This window comes from Euphorbia lathyris, chromosome 8 (genome assembly GCF_963576675.1).
Source record: "Euphorbia lathyris chromosome 8, ddEupLath1.1, whole genome shotgun sequence".
Lineage (NCBI taxonomy): Eukaryota > Viridiplantae > Streptophyta > Magnoliopsida > Malpighiales > Euphorbiaceae > Euphorbia > Euphorbia lathyris.
The window spans coordinates 1518621-1543954 of NC_088917.1; the positions used below are offsets into that span (position 1 = coordinate 1518621).

The window sequence follows — 25334 nt, forward strand, 5'->3', positions numbered from 1 at the left end:
GGGGTATTTTTGCACATTAATCCAAAGAAATGAGACAACTAATCCTAATATATAAATGGACTTTCAAATAAGCCCAAATTTATAATTAACCCTAATTTTGATTGCAAGCATTGATCAAGATTTGAAATTACACTATATAAACCATCTCCATGGTCAGGAAACCGAACCAAAAAACCAAACTTCATTAATTCGCTTGGTTATTTCAGTCTGGTTTTTGAAAATACCAAACTCAAAAAAAGCAACAGAACTTGAGATAATTGATTAAAAGCACAGGGCACCCAATATTCAAATGGTATCTAGTAATTCCGGTATCAAGCATTGAACAAGATTCGATATTACACGATGTAAACCATCTCCATGGTCAAGAAACAATTTCGCCTGCAACAAATTTCTCTTCATCTATTCTTTTGGTTTACAACACTATATTACAACCTTTTTTGGTTTGTATCATATTTGGAAGCAAAAACATGTCAAGCTTTTGTTGATCTTTACGAATGCCGCAAATCTTTGCACATTACACTAATGTTCTAGGAAGGCAGCTCAATCTCGTACAGCAGCTAACCGCAAATATATTCGACGAAACTGAAGAGAACCTAAAGACCAACCCAATACGAACGTCCGTTGCTGTTGTGGATAGGTGACAGGGTGGGGGATGACACAGACCACTCGTACCAAACCTGCATCATCATCAAACAGCAGAGGTTTTGTTCATTGGAAAAACACATATAAATATAAGGGCGTTAATCTTTGTTATTTTTACACATTGAACAGCTTATGTTTTCTTTTGACACATTGTATCCTTTCGAAAGGATCCAATGTCCTTCAATGAAGGATCCAATGTGTAGATCAAGGGTTCAATGTCAATATGTTAAAATAAGCGGCTCGGCATTCGGCTCGATAAAAGCTTGACCTTGTTCGGCTTGATTTATAAATGAGCCAAGCTTAAGCACAGCGAAACTCGGCTCGAAAGCTCGATTATAGGCTTATGAATAAGTTCAAGAACAAGCTCGAATATGATGTTTATGAACATGCTCGTGAACAAGCTTAGTTCGATTATATTTTTAATAATAGTACTTCATAGAGGAGATGTAAAACTACATAGGTTTGCGTGAAATTTTAGTTTTATAGGTTTCAAAATTATGTAGTTTTACGTTAAAGAAATTTCAAATGAACATAAATAATGACTTGTTCACGAGCAAAGTCCATAAACATAATTGACTAGTTGCTCGCAAACAAAGCTCGTAGCAGCTCATGAACAGGATGTTGAACTCGAGCTCATTAATTTTTTGACGAGCCGAGCATGAGCATACCAAAGCTCAGCTCGATTACAGCCCTTATTACAAAAGCACTCCGGTGTACATTACCTTTGAAGGGCCACTACAACGCCAAAAATGCACTTCTAGAGGAGAACCAGGTCGTATCTGTATTGGAGTCCTTAGCGGGAAAAATATAGAAAACCTGTGAGCAGAACAAATGGAGCCATTACATTTAACAGACTGAAACAATATTGAAGGGCAATGGCATGTCATAAAAATATCAGCCCGCTCCTAATGACAACCCCAAAAAAAAGGAAGTCGTCATTCTCTAAGCAATCAGATCTCATACCAGCTGAACATCTTCGGTGTTGCTGTTGATGGCTCAATACTCAGATGCACATCTTTGTAGAGCTCTGCATCAAAATAGCCAGCAAATCCTACAGAAACACAACCAACAACAAACACTATCATCACCAAAAACACTTCCGTTTTGACAGTTAAAATAACAGATTCCAAAAGGTGGAAACAGAAACTCTACCAAATCCATAACAGAAAAAAATACTTAATACGAAAAAATGAACTCCTAGATTTCTCACTAGGTAGTCCAAAAGGCTGAATTCTAGAGGATTTTAGAAGATGCTTGCTAAATCTGTCTATTCAACATCATTCCTTTTTATAAATAAAACCTGACGGTCCAGTAACATTTTACATAAACTTCCCATACCACTACCATTATTCAAATTAACAAATAAAAAGAAAATAGGAAAAGATTGCTTCCTTCCTCTGGGCACTAAATTATATATTTTGATACCCATATTTCTTACCAATTTTCAATCTCACTGTCATGTATATTTTCTTCTCACTTTCCATGCCATAAGAATCAACTCTCATTCCCAACTAAACATTCACTGTGGATACTCGTTCATTATCCGTGTATGCATGTGCAAGACAACAACATTTTGTAATGCGATAAAAATTATTCAGGCAATATTAACTCAACTTCAGTAAACTAAAGCCGTATAAGTAAAGGAAGCCATTGAGTAACAGGTATGCTGGTATTCTTTGAAGGCAATTCTCATTTTGATCCGATTTTGTCTCAAGACTACGTCCCAAAAGCCAATGTTAAGCTTACTTTTCTCTTAATCCAATGAATATGCTTGCTATTTCAATTAATTGATTAATTATGTATTTAAATTGGGATTTTTGTCCGATTCAAAACTTTTTTCAAGGCTAACAGATATCAAGATCATTAGAGGATAGTAGCTACTATATTATCAAAAGAACCAAAATAAGCAACCAGAAAATAAGAATTGGAAAGAAAATACCATGCACCATGGCTGATCCAGTATCATTAGCTAATTCAAACTTCAGCTTTTTGTACCGGTTATTACTTTTCTGACTTGTGTAATTTGGATGAGTAAATGTAAAGACCTATGCAGGAAAAGGTTGAATGAGTATCTAAAACCAATTAAAAATTACCTCAGCAGAAGAAACATGATCAGGGAAAATCTTGAAAGATGGTCAATTCGTTACAATAATTTGAGAATTTATCAAGAAACAGCTAAAAACGTTCTGTTCATATCTAACGCTGAGCCAAACAATTTGATAAACAATAGGTCACTAATGGTAGTATGTTAAGGTTAATTGAATAGATGCCTTACAGGTTGCGAAGGGGCTAGCTTTGCTATGTTATGCAATTTGACAACATAGGCAGTTTCAAAGTGTACAAGATCTTTGTGTGATTTCACCTGCAATACAGCCAGGAGCCATTCAAGTTGCAAAAATTTGCATAAGAGAAGAAACGGGGGAAAAGGGGACAGTTTTAAGGAATATACATCATTGTATAGTTTTGAAGCTGTCACTGGTTGGATGTAACTTGTGTACCTGCAAAAGAAATAAAAAAAAAAATGAAAAAACAGCATAATGCTACAAACTAGTCTGAACTTCCATAGAAATTTATTAGTTTGATTTAGAACTATTGTCTATGGAATCAGGTAGTCGGTAGCTCTGGCATTAGGCAAATTCTGTCTTACAGATATAAAGTGTCATTTAATAGTTGGCTTACACAAGCAACCTGTCGAATTATTAAAATGTCTTTTGAAGTAGAAATTTCTATTGCAACTTTTCAAAAGAATTATAATACACACACACACACACGATCCTTTGGCATGAAAGTTTTTAGGGCATAGATGAGTGGTCCAAAAGAAGGCCATAATCTACTTTATAAACTTAATAGATAAGATTGGAGAAACCAAGGAATAGTGACATAAAGAATAAAAGTGAAACAGAAAAAAAACAGCAAGAAAGAAATAGTGGATTACCTAACAGCAATAGAGAAATAGAGATCAGTAGTTATCCAAAGATAACTCAGAAAGAGGATAATATATATCGTGAGGAGTCAAGTCTGTTAACAGAATTACAGTGAGAGGTATGACTATGAACAGCCTTTTTTAACTTGGAGGCTCAATTTACTTTTTTCACCCACCAGAGAAAATTTACAATTTCCAAATCAACAGCCGCTTACTCTTATACCTCTAAAAATCAATACAATCTCTATTTATGGCTCTTTTTAAACCTAATTAAAAATTTCGTAGCAAATGTCCAACTGTACTCATCAGATCCAAAACTCTCTTTCCATGTCCAATGCGGCAACTTTAACATTGTCTTCTATTCTCTCCTTTCTCATGCCCTCTCTAGCAGATTTAATTTATCTAATAATTACTCAACTCATTCCATCATTAACAGCTGCGCGTGAAATTGGAGAGTTAGTGTTTATAGGTGGTAATGATAGAGAACGGCCTATGGTTGGATCATTAGGAAATGGCGACATAAGAGAAATAAGTACTCAAGAAGGAAGGAATGGATGCAAGGAATTAGAGTTAGTTATGCCCAGCTGGCAATAGGGGGTAGTGAGCTGTAATGAAGGCATGTGATAGGGGTATTTCTAGAAGGTACAGAGAAGGATATGGAGAATTATCTTTTGTTTTTCTCAGTGTTGAAAAACGGCACATCTCTAGGGAGTGGAGAGGGAACCTGTGGTACTGGTTTCTGTGGGGATCGAGTCTGTGTCAATTCAGTCTTTCTTTACTTCCATTTCTGTTTTTACAGTTTGCAACATCTCATGCATATTTCCTTTTGGTTATTAAGAGAAGAAATACCTTCAAGCAGATCAAGTGATACTCCACAACAGATCGATCCATCGCCTAACTAGCTATTCTTTCTACGGCAAGAAAACAAAAAAAGCTGATGGATATTACAATTTCTAAGTTTCAAATAAATCAAATACCTTATTTGTTATCAAAGGCTTGGTAGCAGAAGAAAAAAATTGGATACTCGAGATTTCACATCTATATAAATTAAAAGGGGGTACTAAATGCTTGATAACGATGGTGAAGTTTGAGGCTTGACCTTTGAGCTAATAAAGGCTTGAAAATTATAATTTTCCACAAAATGGAAACAACAAACACAGCTATTGAAGCAATTTTAGGGATAAAAGAAAGACAAAAAGCAAATATTTCGCAAAGAATTCCTCTCAAATTATTAGTTACCTGAAATCCTAAGTGAATAGATACATTAATAGAGTTCAAAAGACTTGTTTGTCACTATCCAGCCAGGAGTTATCACAAGTCCTAAATAGAAGGTTTCATTTTCAGTTTTAAAGTCTATAAAATAGGCAGCTGTATTTACAGTTATATCAGCATCATTAAGCCTTTTTGCATGATTTATCATAATTTCTAAGCACAACTCTTCAAATGGTAGTAACAAAATTATGTTCCGAAGCCCAAAAGCGAAAATAAGAAAAGAAAAAAGAAACATCAAGTGCCAGAACATATTAATTAAATCAGCACTATCATCCAAACATAATAAGAGGTTTAAGTTTAATTTGGTCATCCAGAAAGAAGAATATACATACGATGATGGTATCGAGATCCCATCTTGCTTTAAAAATCTTTGGGCGCCATCAAGGCACTCTGGTGACAGCTCATTGTCACCAAATGAACCGAGCAATTCACTGACCTGAAGACAAATGATACAAATGAAAGCAAATAAGCAGTTAGTTACTTGCATTCAGAATGCATCAAATTAATTAACCACAAAAAGAAAATTCAAATACCAATATATCAGCTTTCTGAGGAGCATCCCAGTGACGCATATCACAAGAAACTATGGTAACAATATCCTCCCACCCTTCAAGCTTAACCAAACTCTGTCATAGAAAATGTTCTGTACTTCTAAGATCCATGAAACATTGACTAAATAACTTGAAGGAAAAGACATGTCTATAGTTCACACACTATCTGTAGATAGGCTGGTACAACATATGCTAGATCAACATCAAAAAGATTCATTGTTCATTTCATGCAAGAATGGTCTCATTTCCTGACAATGTCTTTGAATCCAATGTCAATGATTTTTGGATTGATATTACCATTTCAGTTAATCAACCAGAAATAATTCCTACAGTCAAGCACATTATTTTCATTACCCAGAGTCTAAAAAGCAGTACTCACGTGAAGTGTAACAACTGCATTTGGATTTTTCTCCACTGCATACACTATTACTTTGCGCCCAGTTTCTTCAGCTGCCTATATAAAATTTGAATGAGGAACAAAACATGAAAGCAAAAAACCTAAGTTGTAAAATGTAGAGGACATGAAAGGACCTGCAATGATGCCCTAACAAGAGGTCCCCTTCCTGCTCCAACGACCATCAATACCTTGCCACAATCAAAGAATGGAAACACCACAAAATTAACATTTTGGAAACATCATGTTTATGAGAAATAAAGCAAGATGGCATGATAAACAGAAGAAGAAACTAAAGAAGAGTGAGCTGGTAGCCTACAGTTGTTACAGTAGCTCCTTCAGGGACCCTCTCCACCAAAGCTTTGCTAATAGCCATTTCGTACTGGAAACATACAAAGACATTATTACCTTTTGAATACAAAATCTTCTGAACTCAAACCAGTTCAAATTTTGCAAGCAGGAACCAATCATTATCAAATGATGAGACTAATTATTATGTTGGAATATTTAAATGGGCTAAAACCAGCACCCTAGTTGCATTCTTTCTCTTCATTATACGCTAGCACAATCACATATAATCTGAACTAAAGTTGAAGCCGAAGTCACAAGACATGGGCACACAAAATGTTTAAACCTAGGCTACAAGAACAAGAATCCTAGGAGGAGAGAGAAGATTAAATAAGGATTTGAGATTCCACCCCCACTTATTTATTTTGTGGGAGACAACCCATATCTCTCTTTATTTTCCTCTGCCCAAATTTCCTCAGTCAGAACACAAACTTTGCCAACAAATTTTGTTGTATTTTTGTAGCATACCACTCCAATCTCAAAGTATTTTCAACTATAAGAGAAAGAATTTACATTCATTGCTGGAACTTATTTTTATTATAGATGACAGTAATGGCTGATTAACTTGGATGTACAAGCAACTGTAAAAACAAACAACAAAAAATGAATAAATATGAACAAAGTATATATAAGTCTTTCCATTAACATGACTAACCTAGACATCATGTTCATTTATTAAATGAGCAAAATATAAGTGCTTAATCTGCCCTCATACAATTGCAACTTGTTATAGAATAAGTCAATGTAATAAATGTAAGCATGCCTAAGTCAACTAAAGCATTGTTATAGACTTCTGTGGGCCTACAATGTCTCCTTGATTGAAGGAGAACCTTGTATATATATGTGTATTGTTCTTAGGTAAAATATATCAATGTAGGCTCTTCTTTACATGGTATCCCATGTATTCCTAGTGTGTTACATGGTTTGTTACACAACTAAAGTAAACATTATCCATTATTTAACATTTACTATTCTTATATTCTTACTTAGTTTCAAGCAAAATATTTAGCTTATTTCCATATAATACATAGATGATTAAATATCAGAAACAAGGGCTAATCCTCATCCATTATTTAACATTTACTATTTCGTCCCGATACAATTAGATCATCGAATGGTCATACCTGTTTGTATTTCGTTGCATCCTTCTCAAAAGTTTCATATGTTTGGGCCTCTAGATTATCCATGAGTGGCTGGTTAAAACAATGACAATCTAAGGGTTACTTACAATCGATGTCTTTCCCAGTGAAGATTAAGATTGACAGAAAATCTTAGCTAATAAATCGAATTAGATAGGTATAAGTGAAAGAAAACTTACTTGCAATGGAGCCTGTAGAAAATCCCTGTATCCAAGCTGCCAAAAGAAACTAAGAGCATTCAAAATGAAGGTAATTGGAAAAAGACAATTTTTTTTCTTGAAACAAAAGGCAGCTGTATGCTGGCTCAGAAGAACATTTATCCTTGTGTCCATGTAGATAGATAGAGAGAGAGAGCGATAGATACCTCAAAACGTTGTTGCTCAGTAAGGGGGTCCATCCTTTGGAAGAGGTATGCAATATAGTCTAAATATGGTCTCAGGGGATTCTTCGGAATCGGACCTACAAACAAAAACATGCCCCAGACAATATAAGGTACTCAAGGACATTTACTATGCACCTAGACCTGTATTTGAAAGTCAGAGTTACAACTTGACATTAGTAAATAGCAATGAAGTTTAACTGCAGTACAAAAAAAACTTACTTTCAGTGTTCTTCTCAAGATGAGTAACAGCTGAGTCTGCGCTTGCCCCAGGAATTATGTGTACAGATTTTCCAGATATGACAATCTGGAAATATGTTTCAAAGCACCTACTTTAGCAAAACATTGAGGTAGGAAGCAATTTTTAATTTTAAACTACAAGAAGTCAAATAACATTTCAAATATTTTCAGAGCAATAACTGCAGAGGGTTCCAAGTTGCTACACAGCCATGAGTATAATACATGCAACTTCCTCAAATACATTGCAAGCCCTTTCCAACCAAAGAGAAATATACCAGGCAATGTTTAGCTTTATCACAGCCATTGCCTCAGAGATGCATGACTACCCAAGTTTATAAGGGCGACATGGAATTTTCATCTGAACAATAAAGTCAAAACTGATAATTAAAACTACTAAATTAGCAGACCTGTATGGAATGGTTAAAGAACCCATCAATGAGCTTCTGGTAGCGCTTCGAGAGGCATGGATAACCACGTGCATTTGTTACGAAAGCCTGACAAGAAAATGATGGTTTTCCTAAAAACCAGGCAATGTAGAAGCAACATGCATTCATCTATTTCAAAAGATTATACTACTGAGCAGGATATACTTACATCGGTATTTATTATGGCTGCTCTAACAGATTCTCCAAACCATCGGCCTAGTGAGTTTGGTGATGGTAAGCAACTCCTACATAGAAACCAATATTGTTGAAAGTTAATGATAACAGGTACAATCCAATAAAAACAATAAAGTCTAAGATTCCAATTTCTCAAGTCTGCTTACAAAATATCAAGCGCAACAGCTAACTGATGGTGGTGTTCACAAAGAAGACGAAATGAATTCCATTGTTCCCAAGAATCAATCTGCATGGGAGAAAACCAGAAAAAGGATGACAATAAATAGTCATTCATATCTTTATTACATATGTTAAAAACACACACGAAAAAAAGATAATAAAAAAAAGATTGCTTCCCCATAGGATGTCTTATAACAACAATGTACCTACTGATATAATATTAAAACAATTCTCACCAAATTAGTGGAAGTTACATCAGTAGAATCCTCTTCAGCCTTTAACAGTGGAATCCTAAGCCACAACTTTAATAGGAAAGTCATAAGAATAAAACAATAATAACAAAGGTATACGCATAAAAAAAAAAAGCAAGCTGAGTTAGAAAGGCACCTGCATATTGTTTAAACCCTGTAAAATTTGATTTACACACCTAGCGTAATTAGCACATGATGCACCCTTGGGACAGGGAAGAAGACATGCCTGCATTAGACAATCAAAATTTCATACCATCAAATCTTCAAAGAGCTTTCCAGCTATAAGGATGGGAAAATATGCCAATAACGAGTGATGGAGGTGTATTTTTTCTAAGAAATCAACTGTGAAGTATAAAAATGTGCATTTGATTTTTATATACAGTAAAAGTTTTTAAAGTTTTCAAAAAATAGCTAGAAGAATAAGTGTATTCCAACAAGGACATGCTTCAGCTTTACAGTAGAAATCATTTGTTTTTTGGGATATGTCGATAAAGAAGTTTAAATGTTCTTTTTTTTTATTCTCTATTCTCTAAGAAATCATTTGTTTTTACAAAATAGGTTATGCAAGTGTGATATTATTTTACTGTCATTTCTATTGGTTAGATGCATATTTACTTTGAATTGTGTCTTTTACGTGTTCTGGAGATCTTATTTGAATTGGAGATTAAATTGCAAATTTTGGGGACTTAAATTACATTTGGAAGAAGCAGAGATGTCTTATGGAAAGCTGAAGATGAGGGTTTTGGGCTGAAAGCAAATTTTACATAACCCATGTTCGTGTGTAAAGTCAAATCCGAAATTCAGTTGTTTAATTGAGTTAGAAGACTTTTCGTTTTAGGATTTTCTTTATTTGGAAGTTATCCTATTTTATTTTAGTTTATGGTAAGAACTTTAATTGCTTATAAGGATTGATCTAATTAGAGTTGTTGCCATGTAACTTTTCCTTTTCCTATTAGAAGGCTCTTTTTTATGTTAGGAAAGGAGGAACAAAAGGAATTTGGTTATTAGGGTGGAACCTCTTTGGCTATTCCATCTCTTCAATCTTCAAGGTGATTTTTGGGAGAAGAAGAATGAGAATTTGAGAGCAAGAACAAGGAGACTCACGAAAGAGTTTTTCTTTTCTTTTTCTTCTTATGTTTTTTTATTTTAGTTTTTCTATTTTTATCATGTTTGATTTTGTTATGAGTAGCTAAGTCCCCAAACTAGGGTTAGGGATTTAACCTAGTTTGAGTAATTGATTCCACACCACCATGTTAGATTTTTGTTCACAATTCAATTGAATTAATTTTCCAATTACATTTATCTTCCTTGTAATTAATTTTCTGTGTTATGTATGTGGCTAATGCATGATTCAATTTAAAGGTGTATATGATAAACTGACAGGTGAAATATAAACCTATAACTAGGAAGATAAACACAAATGGCCTAGCTAGACATAGTTAGGATTAATTGTGATGATATAACTGTTAACTTAAAGCGTCCAATCAATGTTAGTAAGAAATCGACGAATAATCACAATTACTAAGGATGAAGTGTTAAGATAATTTTGGAATAGTTGTCACTGTAGTTACGTGTTTGATGTGGTAGTAGTAGTGTTATTAATTCAAGGTGAAACCCGAACCCCTAGTATTTTCTTCATTGATTAATTTCTTCATTTTAATTGCTTTTATTAGTTTAATGTTTGATATAGTAGTAGTGTTACTAATTGAAGTTGAATCGTGAATCCCTAGTATTTTCTTCATTGATTAATTTCTTCATTTTAATTGCTTTTATTAGTTTAATAATTCAAACCAAACAATTGCTTATGGCTTGGTAGTTATAGCCTTTTTTGGCTTCGACCTTAGAAAACACTTGCATATTTTAGCCGATCAAAGTGCATGGACCAAATGAATTATTTCAGGCTCGCAATAAAAAACAGTCTAATGATCAATACCTGCAAGGAAAGATGATTAGCCCATGCAATTTCCTGCTTCAGAGTAATCTCGGAATCCATCCGAAGAGTTTCATCCTCTGAATCCAAGTCGATCCATGAACTGATTTTTCCTGATAAAGAAAATCAACAATGCAACTAGTAAGGAACTTTACAAGGAAAAACTACAATGCCTAAACAGATGCTCATAAGTAAAAGATTTTAAGTATTTAAACACCCTTGGAAGGAGGTTTATGGAGGGTAAATAAGATAGATCTTATGTTGTTTGGGTGAAAGGTTTTCTAAAATTGGAGGGTTCAGAACCTCCATTTTTCAAGCCTCCAATGAAAGGTTTAATTTGGCGATTTAATAAAAAAAAAAAACCTTAATTATAACAAAATCACAAAAACCCATAATTTCTAATTTTATATTGAAATTGAAGAAGGATATTTTAGTAATTTTTTCCTTGATTCACACCTAATACTTCAAGTTACCGGACCTTCTTTCCCAACAAGGTAATTATACAAACTTCTATTTTACCATCAACTATTTTATTTATCCTTAAAAAAAAACTTCCTTCAGTTCATCCAAACAAGACAAGGTTACAAACATTAAGAAAGAACAGGTTTATTATGTGTCAAAAAATTTAATCCTTCATGAAATGGGAAGGCACTTAGCACCAAAATAAATTCTAGTAACACTTAGCAGTAAGAGAAAAATTCATCTTGATCAACAACTATCTACAAACCCCAGTTAGGCACCCAGAGGTTCATTATATGTATTAAAATGGCCTAGAAATTTAAGTAACGACCGTTTTCTAGACTAGGAAAAATGTTATTAGAGTGAATTTCACCCCATTGCACGAAAAACTGGCAAATCAATTATTTGCGTTCTTTAAGTAAATCTAAAGCCAGCATCCCTTCCTTAAACTAAAATATGAGATTATTAAGCATTCTGTTAAGTTTTAAAGAGAACATGGGAAAACATCCATCTTAACTTCCAGAAGATCTGTAAGTAATTCCTAGTAAGTAGCTCCATTTGTCAATATATTACTAGAGTTACTGTTATTAGAATCTTACGATCCACGATTCGATTCATACGATTCGAGTCAATTCAGCTCTATTTTGAGCCGAATCTATAGGGTGAATCTAAACTATCAGTAAACCTTATCATTCATGATTTGAATTGTACGATTCAAGTCGATTCAGCTCTATTTTGAGTCAGATCTACGGGGCGAATCTAAATTATCACAGATTCCAGATTGTTATTTAGGAAAACTATAACTCTAATTAAGGAAGGAGATAAATTAGTGGAAAAAGAACCAATAAGAAATTTAAAGAATACGAAATAAGATTATTATGATTAATTAACAAATCAAAACATATTAACATCATTTTCCAATTTCAATAGGCAAGTCCCAACCCATCCCATTTAGAAAATGCCATTACTTTGTCGTGTTGCAACAACAGTTGATCAGAACCAAACAACAGAAACTACTAAACTCACTCTAGACTAATATTTGATAATATTTTAACTTCAACATGGTAAATATCTTATTTTTTATAATATTATGAATTTGAACCGAACCTTACAATTCGATTCGATTCAAGAAATGAGGATTTTGATTCACGAGTTGAATCTCGATTTGACAACGCATCCAGTAATACCAATTATTACAACTTCACATATTCTCAACATTGTCAACATCATAAATGTCTACTTCAATATCACAAATCTTTTTTTAATCCGACACACACAAATGGGCTAAGATAAGAGATATAATAAGTCACAGTCAAGATGAAATTTCACTGGTTACTCCGATAAATAAATGATGCATATGATCTACGAGCACACTGGAACTTTACGACAGTGGTATTATCCTATTCTCCACAATCCATCAGAAGTCATCTTCATAAGAGACTTACAATTATTTAGTCAAATCACCAACATTTCAACCAAAAAGAAGTCCTTCCACACAAGTGGACAGTCAAGATAAAACATTGAAGATTGACACATCTAGACTAGAAATAAAAATTTCAATCTGAGCATAAAGTAGCACGCCTAAGTTCAAGATTTGGTCCATAAGAGTTCATACCCACAACATGACTGCTCCACTGAGAGGGGCTCAGAACCAAGTCTGACCCAGCAAATGGCAGAACAGAAACTACACCACCATCTTTTTCCAACAAGCTCGGCCTATAAGTGGGATTCATCTGTGACAAGAAGTTATATATGCATCAGCTGCATATAAAAGAGTATCGAACCTTTCTTCATTCAGAATCTTGATATGCGTGAAAGCCATTTGAAATTGTCTTTTCTCAACCAAGTTAACTTTCTTAAAAGGAATGGATAGTGGAGAACATTAAGCACAAGAAGAGGTCATATACAGAGTACACAATGGGAGCTGTAGCATAATTACCAGTGCCAAAATGTTCTTGGAAGCAAAAGCATTGTGTTAGGAATCAGAAGGCTATAAAACATTGTTGTAGGTAATCATACTACCATCCGCATAGAGGAAGCAAAAGATAAAATGCGACTAGCTAAGTAGCCACCAGATTAAAAAAAACAAGAAGCACGGATTAAGAAAACCGAATAATTACACCTCATTTCTGATAACTTTGACTAAACAGAACGGAAAATGAATATAAGATGTAAAATTCCAAGGAAAATTTGGCAAACGAATGGTATTCTTAGATATTACACTTAATCAAGAAAAGAAAGATGAAATGAATGAATAGTGGAGAACATTAAGCACAAGAGGAGGTCATATACAGAGTACACAATGGGAGCTGCAGTATAATTACCAATGCCAGAATGTTCTTGGAAGCAAGGGCTATTAGGGATCAGAAGGCTATAAAACATTGTTGTAGGTAATCATAATACCATTCGCATAGAGGAAGCAGAAGTAAAATGCGACTAGCTAAGTAGCCACCAGATTAAAAAAAAACAAGAAGCAGGGATTAAGAAAACCAAATAATTACGCCTCATTTCTCAGAACGTTGATTGAACAGAATGGAAAATGAATATAAGATGTAAAATTCCAAGAAAAGATTGGCAAACGAATGGTATTCCTACATACTACACTTAATCAAGAAAAGAAAGATGAAATGAATGAATAGTGGAGAACATTAAGCACAAGAGGAAACAAAAGATAATATGCGACAACTAGCTAAGCAGCCACAGGATTTTATAGCAAGTGAATAACATTCCCAGATATGATACTTAATCAAGAAAAGAAAAATAACGGTGGAAGGAGAGCAATGAGTAGTATAGGTGTGACTAAACTGGCTAATTCATAAGCGTTGAAATGAGAAGCACGGAACAAGAAAACTGAATTATTACACCGCTGATTACACAGAACGGAAAGTGAATATAAGATGTCAAATTCCAAGGAAAGATTAGCGAATGAAGGTATTCCCAGCTATTACACTTAATCAAGAAAAGAAAAATAAAAAGGAATGAATAGTGGAGAACATTAAGCACAAGAGGAGGTCATATACAGAGTATACAATGGGAGCAACAGCATAATTACCAGTGCCAAAATGTTCTTGAATCAGAAGACTATAAAACATTGTTGTAGGTAATCATACTACCATTCGCATACAGGAAGCAAAAGATAATATGCGACGACTAGCTAATCAGCCACCGGATTTTTAATTACACCTCGTTATTGAGAAAGTTGATTCAACAGAACGGAAAATGAAGATAAGATGTAAAAAATTCCAAGAAAATTATAGCAAATGAATAGCATTCCCCGATATTATACTTAATCAAGAATGGTGTGACTGAACTGGCTAAAATCAAAAGCGTTGAAATGTTGGAATTCAAGATAGTTGAGAAATAAGACGAACCAGAGGAGCGAGAACGAAATCGAAACCGCCATTAGAGAGGTTGAACGCAAGAAGCTGAGGAATGTTATCGTGAAACTCTGTTTCCACTCCACAGTATCGAGATTCACTTTTGTCCCACCCATACTTCTCTCCTAGAGGCATATTTCCTTCTCTTTCTTTCTACTCCGCTCTTCTTGCTCGTACTGTACGAGTTCTGTGATTACTTCTGGAGAAATGTTTGTATTACAACGAATAGAAGAAAAATGGTGGTAAACTCAGCAATTTAGCAGGGTTTTTATTAGGGTTTTACTCCGCTTGGGTTTGGACTTGGCATGAGCTAGCAATGGGTTACAAGTCGGCCCAGTACCAACTACTTTTATTTGGAAAAATTACACAGAAATTCATCTTTTAAAAACTATTTACATCTATGTCAAGTCATAATTTTGAATTGTGTCAAACTAATAAAATCAGTACTTTTAATATATTTTAAAAATTAAAATTTATAAATTAAAATTCTAGAATATATTTTCCAGGATTTATGATTTATGAATTGGAGTCTAGATTTTTAAATTATCGTGTAAAATCATAATATATAGAGAATATATGATATATTAAGAATTAAGTTTGTTGATATGACTTAGTTGTAATTTTGTACTTAATTATGATATTTATCTATTTGACCCTTTATTTGTTTTTTTGCTTAAACTACTATATATATATATTGTTTTGGTCACATTTGTTCCTAATCTATCACAATGGGGAGAAATTATTAGAATCATCTGGTTTTTCATGTTAAATAGAGGACCTTCCGTACATATTTTAATGTGTAATATGGATCCACACATATTATAAAAGGCTCAACTATTTTAATTATTAAATGAAGTCACAATACGCATGTCCAAATGTGAATTAGGGATCCTCCAAGTAATATGGAAAACTGGTGAGTGCTTAATATAAGAACTTCGCAATTAATGAATTTTGATTCAATTTGAATGAATACTTAGAGAACTATTTCTCAAAAAAAAAAAAAAAATACTTAGAGAACTATTATTCCCTTCATACATGGCGATGTTGTGACACATGGCATGGCTTAATGTTTTTTCAGCACGTAGATTTTCTTACGTGTAAATAATTTATTAGATTAAAAAAGATAAAAATAAATAAATTGCTAAACTAAAATTTATCTAGTTTAGGTGTTAAAATATCGTCTCATGTCGGGAGAATAATGGTTTTGTTATGTTCGCTAATTGGAATATGTTAGAAGCCAAATGTAATCAAATAACAATCAATGGGCAAATGACAAAATTTTAGATATATCAGTAGCTAAATCACAAAATTTTAGATAAAGTAGGTGTCAAATAGTGTTTAAGCCTTTTTTTTTTTACAGAACAATACCAACTATTTTTAAATTTGGGATAAGTTACCAAAATGACATTAACATTTTTTGGGAATAGCTAATTTAGACTTCACGTACAAAATATCACAATTTCTGATCTAATTTGTCAAATAGAATAATTAAAGTCATCATTAACAGAATTGACACATCCGATTATTGTGCTATTAAAGCTCCCGTTACCTAGACGCCACATATTTCAGTTTTAATATCACTTTCATCGTTTAGTATTATGCCATTTGATGTGTCAATTTCTGCTCATGATTGCTTTAATTGTGTTATCAGCCATGATATAGTCTTACATCAAACTTTGTAATTTGATAATATGTAACATCGTCCCATATAACATATCGACTTTACAAATTTTGACTTTTTTCTTAAACTTCTCAATTTAGTACAATCATAAAGAGCCTAGCCAACAATGAGAAGAGTATCTTTTAATGAACCATAATTGTCAAAATATAAAAGAAATAGTTGTATGAATACGATGATTTCAATATATATATATAAATATATATATATATATATATATATATATATATATATATATATATAAAATAAAAAAACACGTCTTGATCTCCATATAAATCTTTCCAAAATTATTCCTGATATTTTGGAATTTTTATGAAATATTTTACTAAAAATATTTTTCTTGAATTTAAAATTATTTTAAAATATTCAAAAACTAAAAAATAAATGTTCTGCACGTTCAAAATATACAAAAAAAAAAAAATTGCAAAATTAATATTATTTGAAAAAAATTGGCAGTCAATAGACCACCAGACGGCCTCCCACACGCCAAATAACGCGCATGGATTGGAGGGTGGAGGTGTCACATATTGCATTATGATTGGCGTGTGCGCAGCACTCACGACACTTGGCATGAGAGTACATGTGTTTGGGTGAGCAATGATCAATAGCCGCATGACTTGCGATTTGGCATGTCAAACGGCGTACACAGTGCGTGTGGGCCACACACCGTTTTCTTGACCTTCGTTCGTCTCCAAACATTTTCTAGCCTATGGTTTTTGGTCTCCGGTCACATTGGTCTGATCCGTTTATCGAGATAGCGAACATAAATAGCAATTCAACTGAGGGGTTTTTGCGTTTGTGAGGGTAGAGGAGATTGCCACTTGATCTCTAATCTCGTTTTAGAGACTCCTACAAGTGTTTTCTTTAGTGAAAGGTACATTTTTCTTACCAGTACTTGATGCATGAGATCCTAGGGAACAATTTTATGTTAAAACAGTTTATTACGCACTTTGAATAAAAGAAAATTTTGAATAAGTTATGTGCGTACACTTTATGCAATTTTAGGAAACCAATATATTATTTACGGACAAGTTTAGGGGATAAAAAATCACTTAAAAAAGCTGAGAGATTTAATAGTTCAATTTAAGAAAATTCACAAAATAAATAGGATGTTTTCAAAATATAGAGAGCAATTGACTCTTTTGGACAAATACCTGTAGTTTTATAACCACTTTTAACACTTAAAATTAATACATTAAGTGCTTATTGGTTTTAAGCTCGTTTGATAGCACAACTTAAACATTTAAGTGAAGTCAAAGAATCACTTATTCTGGTAACTCAAAAAATTTAACTTAAAATTTTAAGTTGAACATTATCAACTAATATTTTTTAATTCAGTACTTATTTTTAGTATTTATCAAACAGTTATATTATTTAATATTTTAATGATTTATAATATTCAAAATTTAAAATTCAGTACTTAATTTTTCAGCACTTAATTTTAAGATGTATTAACCTTAAACAAAAGTAATTAATATATTAGGAGCTTCCCGAACTTGGTCTAGAAAGTTGATTAGCCCATTGAACTTATAATATCTCTGGTTAGCCTTTTGGACTTGCTTAAAGTGACATAATTAATTAACTCTAAGTCCACGTGACATAACAATATTGATTTTGGACAAATTGGATGTACACCGCTTTACACAAATTTAATAGATTATCAGGAGGACAATAAATCACTTTAAACAAATTAAGGTGGATAATAAGTTATTTTAAACCAGTTTATGAGGCTAGCATGATACTTAATAAGTTTAGGGCAAATAGACTTTCTGAGCTAAGTTTAAGGGGCTAGTGTATTTGACTCTAACATTTTTTTGTGAAGTGCAGATTTGATTTTAACGTATAAAATGATCCAAATTTAATCCTAAAAATTTCAAATAAGATCAATCTTAGCTATACGTTATTGAAAATTTGAAAATGTTAGTTCTGTTATTTAATTGTTCTAATGAACCTTTCAAACATCAATTATGTATAAAATATTTAATGTGTTACTAACATCGTTACAAAAAAAAAACTTGTAAAACACTAATAACTAAGTTTGATATATATATATATATATATATATATATATATATATATATATATATATATATATAATCACAATTTTTTTAGTTAAGGTGCCTAAAATGTTTAATGTGCTATTAATTTAGATCAAAACATCAACACAAAAATATATAAATCTAGATTGGAACACTTGTCTGAATAGTCTAATGTGACAAGTTAAATAACAGTTAAATCAGTTTTTCAAATCTCCCTTAACCTAAAATTGATCATTCTTTAGAAATAATAAGGTTAAATTTCAATTTCATCATTCTCCCAACTTATTAACATCCATTTATATCAAAATTTATAGTTTAAAAAAGTGAATTGCTATTTACCGTTCTTTTTTACTTATTACCGCTCCTTAAAAGACATTTTCGTGCTTCCCTTTCAAAAAATAAGTTTAGACTCCACAAAGTAATTTCTTTCGTTACTTCACATCCGAACAACAATCATGGATGGTCGTTCAGGCAAAGGAAAATGAGCAATGATCCCCTAGTAAGATTTTTTTGTAAATCTAAAAAAAAAAAACGATTTCTGTCCCCAAAAGAAGGGGCATAAATCGTATTAAACATAGCCTAGGCGGGTCTAGGGCCCGCCCGTCCATAGGCCAGGCGGGTCTAGGACCCGCTTGTATATAGCCCAGGCGAGCTCAGGGTCCGCTTATGCTATATACAGGCAGGTCTTGGACCCGCCTGTGCTATGGACGGGTACTGGACCCATCTATCCATAGCATAGACGGGTCCTGGGCTTGCCTAGGCTATGTCTAACGATTTTTGTCCCCTTTTTCGGTGACATAAATCGTTTTTTTACGATATAAACTTACGTTCAATTTTTGGAGCATTTTGCAGCCTGACGTTTTAGATGCTTCCGGGCATCGTCACTCGTCTACACGTGGTATCACAGGCTCTGCTCGGAGGAACCGATGAGTAGAGAGACTCATGACAGACACACAAAGAGCGCATGAGATAGTGCATCAGCACATGAGTGAGGATGAGGATTATGTCGCCATGGATGATGATGAGGATTATACCGCAGTCGACACTATCCCAGTTCGTCGGGCGGCGAAGGGGAGAGGCGGTCACCAATCCAAACTCCAACCGGCTCCTGAAAATGAATGAAATTCATGAATATTTGTAGCAAATATACGTTTAACGGTGGAAAAACGGCCAGAAAATGGAGAAAAATCGGGTCCGGAACCTCCTGCCCAGAGCCGGGCGGGTCTAGGACCAGCTCGTCCTACGGACAGGCGGGTCACGGACTCGCCCTCACAATTGGGCAGACGGGTACATAACTCGTCTACCTAATGGTGGAGGGCGGGTCCTGGAACCGCCTCCCCATTGGGCAGGCGGGTCCGTGACCCGTCCATGCTATTTAATAAAAAAAATTTAATTTTACAATAAATCAATAGGGATAGATTGTTACATTGTCTTCAAAATCGTCGTGTTCCAGAGTTCTCAGATCCATTTTACTTCAAATTTTTGATTTGCTTGAGAGAGAGAGAGGGGATTTCTAGTTTTTTTGAGAAAAGAGTGAGGAGGGCAAAAATGGTATGTAGGGGGTGGTAAAAGAAAAAAAGCGGTAAATAGCAACACTCAAAATTTAGCTAATGAGTGGGATGGCAATTTAGTAATTTCTGACAAAAGAAAGTGCATTCTCATTTCATTGGATAAATGGATAAATGGATAACTGAAGGCGGTGACGAGAAATTTTCAGTTGAAAATTGGAAGTATAATGGCTATGTTGATGGTAGTGAAGCCATGGAAGATGACGAACTATTCAAGGATGATGATATTACCATCACCAGATTCAAATTCAGTATCATCGGCATGGAGGACGAACACCATAGCTACTAGCAAGCAATTCTTCAGCCCTTTGAACTGCACTTCTCCTCTGCAGGAATCTCTCCAAGAACAAGAGCAGGTTTTTCATTATTCTTCTGCTTTCATTGATATGCTTAATCAAAAGTTCAACATCATTTATTCCTAATTAATAATTTCTTTTGCCGATTGCAATCTACTTTCCATGAATTTCATTTTCCTGCAATTGATTTCATTTCATAGATCATGAAATATGTTTTTGCCCCTTTTGAACTGTTACAAAGCTATATGCGTCATGGAAAAGGAAAGGATTTCTTAGCCTAATACATTGTAACTGACTGCGGCAACTTTGAAACCGACCGATTAAGTTCTTAAATCTGATTAAAGTGAATTATTGATGGTTTGAATTTTAAATTTAAGGGGGCCTATTAATCCTTGAACTTGTCTAAGATGTATTGAGTTTCTAAACTTGCTCTTCAACTTGTCTAGATCTCCTTAATCTTGTCACTTTAATGCACGGTTGTTAACTTAATTTTCATAGTTGTCTCCAAATAGCCGCTCAAGTTTAATTTGTCTCAACAAAATTATTCTAACTTTGAACTTTGTCTCAATAAAGCAATCATGCAACTTCAAGACTAAAAACACACTGTAGAAGTGGCATGGTTGCCACATCATACCGAGCGACACATGACTACCACTTAGATAACATGTTGCTGCCACCTAGATGACCGAAACAACATGTGTTAGCTAAGTAGCCACCACGTATTTCGGTCATCTAGGTGGAATTTTGGTAAACAGTGAAAGTTGACTAGTGCTAACGTGTAAGTCACAATATCTTTTTGCTCTTGAAGTCGTCAAAATTCAAAATTGTATGATTTTATCGAGACAAATTGGAGTTCGAGTGACCATATTAAGACAACCATGAACTTGACCAATAATGCATTTAATCCTTGACAATTGATGTTTGCAAGGTTGGAGGAGACAGTGGACTTTGCTCCACAAGTTTGAGGTCCTAAGAGATGTATTGGGCCTATTTCTCAATAATGTATGATATGTGGCATCTATGTTGCATGGAAATAGAAATTGAAACTGAAACTGACAGCAGGAAACATTATTTCTAAAAAATTATAGTTAGGAAATGGTAATGGAAACGGAACAGGATACGAAACGCTAAACGCTAATGAAGAAGAGTTTCCGTGTAACATAGTGTGGTGTTGCTAAGCTAATCCATTTCTTCTTACTCTAGTCCAGTTGTTTTGAAGGTGGAGTCAGGGATTATGTGTGAACCTTGCAGTGGAAAAGGATGGCTGCTTTGTGATTTCTGTGGAGGACAAAAAACCAATGTAAAAGCTGAAAACAAGCGGATTTACCGCAGATGTCCTTCTTGCAGAGCTGTAAGTACTAATTTTTGAAGCTTTTTTCATCATGAATTGCTTGTGCCTTTCTTTGAACTTAAGGGAAATTACCTTCATTCATCATCATATCGTGTTTTCTTACTTTTGTCAAACGCATAGTTGTTAAAGGCGCAAGGCGTACTAAGGCGCTAAGGGGTCCTGGAGGTTAGGCGCAAGGCGAACGAGGCACGGAAAAAAAATACTCTTTCAATGGTTATAGCATAAACAAAAAATAACCACACAAACAAAACAAAACCACATAAAAACGTAATACTAAATCATAAATGACAAAAACACCAAGTTAAGTTCATACTTCATAGAGACTTTAACATATACTTAACGTCTTAACCTAAGTACCTGACTAATGCTACTAAACTAATAACCATTCGTTGTCACTTGACATTCTTTTGTGTGTCTTTGCAGTTTCTGTTTGAGTGGAGTGGAGGAGACCCTTCTTTATGTGACAGCTCTTAACCCTCTCTAGTTTTTCCATATTTACTTATATCTCTTGATATACTTATTTAGATCAAGGGTTAAGATTAATCTTATTTAAATTAGATTAGTGGTTGAGATTAGTCAAACATTTGTTTTTTAAAAAAACCCTAGTGAAAACACAGGGGCATGTCTGATTCATGTTCTGAGGCCCAGGCGAGGCGCACAAGGCGAGAGCCTTTTAAACAGGGCCTCGCTTTTTGCAATCACCTAAGGTAGTGAGCCTTGAGTGAGGCGCGCCTTTAACAACTATGGTCAAATGGTGTGGATGGTTTACCAAAAGATTCTGCTTGCCTTTCCTCCGCCATGTTTAAAAGGTAGAAATGTTTTAAGTAGTCATGAAGACGGACCCTTGTTGATCCTATTAGTGTTAGCAATATGTATCTGATCCTTGTTTCAAGTCCTACATGCCTAATCTTTGATTGAAGCAGCACCTAATGGACCTTCATTCATCATCATATCATGTTTCTTATTTTTGTCAAACGGTGTGGATGATTTCGTATTACCAAAAGATTCTGCTTCTCTTTCCTCGCCATATGTAAAAGGTAGAAATGTTCTAAGTAGTCATAAAGATGGACCCTTGTTGATCCTATTAGTGTTTTTTTTTTGATAAGAAATCCTATTAGTGTTAGCAATATGTATCTGAGCCTTCTTTCTAGTGCTACATGCCTAATCTTTGATTGAAGGAGCAGCTTAGGGACCTTCATTCATCATCAGCATATCCTGTTTTCTTATTCTTGTCAAACGGTGTGGATGATTTCGTATTATGAAAGATTCTGCTTGCCTTTCCTCGCCGTATTTAAAAGGTAGAAATGTTCTAAATAGTCATAAAGATTCCTTGTTGATCCTATTAGTGTTAGCAATGTGTATCTGAGCCTTCTTTCAAGTCCTTTCTTTGATCATCATCATATCCTGTTTTCTTATTTTTGTCAAACGGTGTGGATGATTTCGTATACCAGAAGATTCTTCCTGCTTTTCTTCACCGTATTTAAAAGGTAGAAACGTTCTAAGTAGTCATAAAGATGGACCCTTGTTGATCCTTTTAGTGTTAGCATTATGTATCCGAGCCTTGTTTCAAGTGCTACATGCGTAATCTTTGATTGACGGACCTTCATTCATCATCATATCCTGTTTTCTTATTTTTGTCAAACTGTGTGGATGGTTTCGTACTACCAAAAGATTCTACTCGCTTTTCCTCACCGTATTTAAAAGGTAGAAATGTTCTAAGTAGTCATAAAGATGGACCCTTGTTGATCCTATTACTGTTAGCAATATGCATCTGAGCCTTATTTCAACTTCTACATGCCTAATCTTTTTTTGAAGCAGCACTTTAGGGACCTTCATTCATCATCATATCCTGTTTTCTTATTTTTGCCAAATGGTGTGGATGATTTCGTATACCAAAAAATTCTGCTCGCTTTTCCTCGCCATTTTTAAAAGGTAGAAATATTCCAAGTAGTCATAAAGATGGACCCTTATGGATCCTATTAGTGTTAGCAATATGCATCCTTATGGACCTTCATTCATCATCATATCATGTTTTCTTATTTTTTGTCAAACGGTGTGGATGATTTCGTAGACAAAAAGATTCTGCTCGCTTTTCCTCACGGTATTTAGAAGGTAGAAATGTTCTAAATAGTCATAAAGATGAACCCTTGTTGATCCTATTAGCGTTAGCAATATGTATCTGAGCCTTGTTTCAAGTGCTACGTGCCTAAGTTTTGATTGAAGCAGCACCTTAGGGACATTCATGCTTGTATAACTGGTGAAGTGAAACATATGTACCTCTTAACCAGAGATTAAATTAAAAAAAAACCCTGTGTTTGTGGTTTTTTTTTTGTGACCAAGACATGACTGTTAAAAACGAGGATATTTTAGTTTGACACTGTAAAAAATGACAGTTGACGACCTCAAAATGAAAATTTCCAAGAATTAAAGTTGTTTAGTATAATAGTTACTATGAAACCAGGTTTTTAATTTTCCAAAACTATCATTTTTGGAGCTTTCTTTATCTAAACATTCATTTTGAGCCTCTTAATGGTCATTTTTAAAGTATGAAACTAAAAGATCCTCGTTTTCAGTAAAACAATTGTAAAAGAAAGTACAGACATACGTTTAACAATTCGTGTAACCACAATTTTTTTTTTTTTTGGAATTTACCCGTGAAATAATAGACCTAATTGTTGTGTACTTGTGATTGATGCAGATTGGATATGTATTGTGTCAAAAGTGCAAAGTTTTCAAATGTGTCACCTTCCCAAATTACAGTGATAGTGATAATCCATCTTTCTGATTGCATCACACATGGGACAATGAACAAACAGAGTTGACATTGATCATTTTGAGGAGTTTACACAAGGTCATATTTTTCCTTTAAGAAAAAAAATATTAAAGTTTGATTTGGCCATTTGCTATCCAAAATGTTTGCATTTGGTACCTGTGGTATGATTTGGTAACAATTGGTCCCTGTAGTATTCTAATTTGTGGTATTTGGTTCTCGGATGGATGGAAAGATAATGGATCCGACAGAGGCTAAATGTTACCAAATCTCACGTGTGCCAAATGCAAACATTTTGGATACCACAACGGCTAAATAAGGTTTTAATCCAAGAAAAAACGAAAAAACGAAAGTCTTTGAGAAGCCTTTTTGTAATGTTTATGTAAGATTGTTCAATTAATAGATTTAAATGTTAATATAAGTATATTAATTATATTAATTTAGGTCACTCATGAATGGTAGTTGATACAGCAATGATTTAGTTGGACATTTTCTTCTCTTACATCGTTAGCTCTGTGTACCTATTAAAAGATAAATAAATCAATTGCCCCCCATATTTTTAAAATGTTCAATTTACCCCCAAATTTGTTTACAATGACCTATTAATCTCCTAAAAGCTACGTGGCTCATCGCCTTGGTAAGCTATTGCCTTACCAACTAGCTAATCAGACCGAGCCCCTCTGGCTACGGGGGAGTAAGGAAAAATTTTGAAAAAGTTGAAATGTGTACATTTTAAACAAGTTTAAGGGGCCAATAGATCATTTTAAAAAAGTTAAGGGGCTAATAGATATCTTTTAAAGAGTCAATTAATCATTTTAAACAAGTTTAGGGGGTTAATAGAACTTTTTCAAAGTATGAGGGAGTAATTAACTTTTTTAGACAAATACATGGACTAAAAAGTATATTAAGCCTTTGCTTCTCATTTTTCTTCTTCTATAATGGAAATTT

At 34.0% G+C, this 25334-nt stretch overlaps 2 protein-coding genes across 2 annotated transcripts; one reads left to right on the forward strand and one right to left on the reverse strand.

Moving 5' to 3' along the window:
• Window positions 1-238: 238 nt before the first annotated feature.
• On the reverse strand, window positions 239-14922 carry LOC136202695 (protein arginine N-methyltransferase 1.5). Its single transcript, XM_065993471.1, has 23 exons — window positions 14679-14922; window positions 12923-13040; window positions 10852-10961; window positions 9055-9144; window positions 8904-8969; window positions 8655-8734; window positions 8483-8558; window positions 8296-8382; window positions 7871-7955; window positions 7634-7728; window positions 7449-7484; window positions 7255-7323; window positions 6102-6164; window positions 5920-5973; window positions 5768-5842; window positions 5371-5463; window positions 5170-5273; window positions 3092-3140; window positions 2918-3004; window positions 2582-2687; window positions 1606-1693; window positions 1365-1458; window positions 239-677 (listed from the first exon to the last, which is right to left on the reverse strand). The coding sequence occupies exons 1-23, from the start codon at window positions 14817-14819 to the stop codon at window positions 594-596; spliced, it is 1950 nt and encodes a 649-aa protein (XP_065849543.1). The 5' UTR covers window positions 14820-14922; the 3' UTR covers window positions 239-593.
• Window positions 14923-20111: 5189 nt separating this feature from the next.
• On the forward strand, window positions 20112-24810 carry LOC136202042 (uncharacterized). Its single transcript, XM_065992491.1, has 3 exons — window positions 20112-20325; window positions 21485-21616; window positions 24315-24810. The coding sequence occupies exons 1-3, from the start codon at window positions 20137-20139 to the stop codon at window positions 24399-24401; spliced, it is 408 nt and encodes a 135-aa protein (XP_065848563.1). The 5' UTR covers window positions 20112-20136; the 3' UTR covers window positions 24402-24810.
• The last annotated feature ends 524 nt before the right edge of the window (window positions 24811-25334 follow it).

Excerpts from the sequence above, each read along its gene's own strand:
- LOC136202695 (XM_065993471.1), bottom strand. The coding sequence starts at position 14,819 with ATGCCTCTAGGAGAGAAGTATGGGTGGGACAAAAGTGAATCTCGATAC. Across the intron at positions 5,464-5,767 it reads ATGCAGTTGTTACACTTCAC|AGTTTGGTTAAGCTTGAAGG; the intron begins GTGAGTACTGCT and ends TTTCTATGACAG. Across the intron at positions 2,688-2,917 it reads AGCTAGCCCCTTCGCAACCT|GTCTTTACATTTACTCATCC; the intron begins GTAAGGCATCTA and ends TTTCCTGCATAG.
- LOC136202042 (XM_065992491.1), top strand. The coding sequence starts at position 20,137 with ATGGCTATGTTGATGGTAGTGAAGCCATGGAAGATGACGAACTATTCA. Across the intron at positions 20,326-21,484 it reads CTCTCCAAGAACAAGAGCAG|GTGGAGTCAGGGATTATGTG; the intron begins GTTTTTCATTAT and ends GTTGTTTTGAAG. Across the intron at positions 21,617-24,314 it reads GATGTCCTTCTTGCAGAGCT|ATTGGATATGTATTGTGTCA; the intron begins GTAAGTACTAAT and ends TGATTGATGCAG.